Raw genomic sequence first — 2707 nt, 5'->3', positions numbered from 1 at the left:
GCATAGATTGTGAAAGGCATCTAAACGCAGCACAAGAAAACTGATATCAATCCAGATTTCAATGATTGAATTTTCTCAATCCGTCACTGTTGATGTAGGATGATCAATAAAAAAAAAACTCGTACACATAAAAAAGATTATGTGCTCTTACTACACCACACATACCTGCAGGAGACATTCATCAGGAACACAACACACTATTTAAACACAGAACTTTGTGTTTTTAAAGGTCCAGTGTGTAGGATTTAGGGGGACATGTTGTCAGCAGAAATTGAATTTAATATAATTTTTTCTTTAGTGTAAACACCTGAAATTACAAATGTTGTGTTTTTGTTACCTTAGAATGAGCCATTTATACCTACACAGGAGGTGGGTCGACATCTACGGAGATCGCCATGTTGCATCACCATGCTTCTACAGAAGCCCTGAATGGACAAACCAAACAATGGCTCTAGATAGGCCCATTCGTGTTTTTGTGTTTGTGAGTCGACCACCATAGTTAGCAGCCTCTCCGTGATGAGAGCGTGGGAAAATTACTCATTTTGAGTGTGAAACTGCTTTATTTAATGTTTTTACCAGTTTAAATGACCCTTTCAGGTTTTTTTGAGAGGAAGAGACCTCTATTTATAATACGGCTCCTGTAACAGGTGAGCACACATTAGGAGGTGCTGGGCTCGTGGCCCATCTGTGACGTGTGAAAAGCATCAGAGAAACATTGACTTGCAATGTGAAACTGTGTTTTTACCAGTTTAACAACGTCGTCTTTTTTTTTTTCTTTCGAGAGGAAGAGACCTCAACGATTAAGGAATCCTAACCAAGAGAAGTTTCTGTTGGCTGCAACCTGCAATCCTTGACACAATATGCCACTAAATCCCCCCTAAATCTTACACACTGTTACTCTAACGGGTACATTTCTGTTAAAAACATTATCTGTGCTGAAAGCAACATAAATGAGTATACCACCAGATACCAGCCTGATCCCAGACCTCTAAATAATGTCCGAACTGTTCAGCCCTTTAAATGATGGAAATTAAACAAACAAATAAATTGAAATTATCAGGCTGTATTTAAAAGCTCAAAAAGAAAAGCAGACTTTTGAGTTGGAGTATTTGGGTAGTGTACAGTTCCACTTTAAGAGAGTATTTTTGGACACTGGGATAGTATTTTACTCCTGCACTCTGTTAACAGCTATATCTGAAAAACATTTTTGGCCTCTTACAAGATTCAGAGTGTACAGCAGGACTGTGGACTTATGAAAATGTGTTCTTCTGTGCCTGTTTTAGTCCAGGTGGCTTTGTGGTTGGATGTGTTCAAGTCTGGCCAGGTAATGTAGGACATTTTGCATGTGCTCTTAGGGCTTGGCGTTGTTGCATGATAATAGTTGAAGGAGAAAAAAAAAACTGATGAGAAGGGTCAGAACAGATTGTACTGCAGCCTGCAGTCATGGCACTGACATGCATCTTCTTCACCCTCTCTGTGATAATGACTGTGGGCAATTAGCATAGCTTGCAGAAATGAGAGTTTCTGGCATGGTGGTGCGGTTTTCAGGAAAGGGAAAGATGAGCTAGACTGTTCCCTTTGTTTTAATTTAACAAAAGCCTTATGGACGCTTTAGCTTTAGCTTAGCTTACTTACTTATAGCAACGCACAAAAAATACTAAATGTTTATTTGTTCTGTTCCCTTTCAGCCCTCCATTGTTATCTATCCCTGCTGAACGAGTGACACATAGTATAAAGACATCTGTAATCACGATCGTAGCCGCACACTGAAGTTAAGAACTTCATCTGAAACATGGGGAACATTTTCGGGAATTTGCTGAAGAGCCTCATAGGGAAGAAGGAGATGAGGATCTTGATGGTTGGGCTCGATGCTGCAGGAAAAACAACAATCCTCTACAAGCTCAAACTGGGGGAAATAGTCACCACCATCCCAACCATTGGTAGGTGCACAGTCAGAATAACATTTGGTGTGAAGTATTGTCATGCACACTAAGTCATGCATGCACACAAGTCACATTCCTTGTATATGTAAACGTATTTGGCAATAAAACCGGATTCTGATTCTGATTCTGAGTGGACCTCTATGTTTGCTTTATGTGTTGCATGCTCTTATTTTCAGGGTTTAACGTTGAGACGGTGGAGTACAAGAACATCAGCTTCACTGTGTGGGACGTGGGTGGGCAGGACAAGATCCGCCCCCTCTGGAGACACTACTTTCAGAACACACAGGGTGAGAAGAGCTAATGGAAGAGTAACACTTGCGACTTTCTTCTTCTTCTTCTTCTTCTCCTTCAGAAAAAAAACATTGTTTGTTACTCTTGCGGTTTCAGGTCTAATCTTTGTGGTGGACAGTAATGACAGAGAGCGTGTGAACGAAGCGCGAGAGGAGCTGATGAGGATGCTGGCTGAGGATGAACTGAGAGATGCGGTCCTCCTTGTGTTTGCCAACAAACAGGCAAGAAACCATAATTGTTCTCCATAGATACACAAGTTATGCACAGCACATATAAATGAACACACAGCAGGGTTGTCCTAGATGATTAACCCACATACACTCACCTCGTAGTATCTTTACCGTACATTCCTGTTTCAAGCTGATCTGTTAAATAATGAAAACCTGCTTTGGTTGACAGCCCTCTGTAAGTTTTTATTCATAATAAACAAATAAGATACAATATTTTAATCAGTGAGCTTTCGAGGTGCTGGT

General features: G+C 40.6%; 1 protein-coding gene across 1 annotated transcript; it reads left to right on the top strand.

Annotated features, from left to right (window-relative positions):
- Window positions 1-1692: 1692 nt before the first annotated feature.
- On the top strand, window positions 1693-2492 carry LOC121963406 (ADP-ribosylation factor 3-like). The gene is made up of 3 exons (XM_042513690.1): window positions 1693-1940; window positions 2120-2230; window positions 2331-2492. Exons 1-3 carry the CDS (start codon window positions 1793-1795, stop codon window positions 2480-2482), a joined length of 411 nt encoding a protein of 136 aa, XP_042369624.1. The 5' UTR covers window positions 1693-1792; the 3' UTR covers window positions 2483-2492.
- Window positions 2493-2707: the final 215 nt, after the last annotated feature.

The sequence above is a fragment of the Plectropomus leopardus genome, unplaced genomic scaffold (genome assembly GCF_008729295.1).
Source record: "Plectropomus leopardus isolate mb unplaced genomic scaffold, YSFRI_Pleo_2.0 unplaced_scaffold11166, whole genome shotgun sequence".
In the NCBI taxonomy this organism is placed as follows: domain Eukaryota; kingdom Metazoa; phylum Chordata; class Actinopteri; order Perciformes; family Serranidae; genus Plectropomus; species Plectropomus leopardus.
This window is presented reverse-complemented; position numbering and strand designations above follow the sequence as displayed.

Coding starts and splice junctions, on each gene's coding strand:
- LOC121963406 (XM_042513690.1), top strand. CDS start 1,793: ATGGGGAACATTTTCGGGAATTTGCTGAAGAGCCTCATAGGGAAGAAG. Junction 1,941..2,119: donor CACCACCATCCCAACCATTG/GTAGGTGCACAG, acceptor TCTTATTTTCAG/GGTTTAACGTTGAGACGGTG. Junction 2,231..2,330: donor CTACTTTCAGAACACACAGG/GTGAGAAGAGCT, acceptor TTGCGGTTTCAG/GTCTAATCTTTGTGGTGGAC.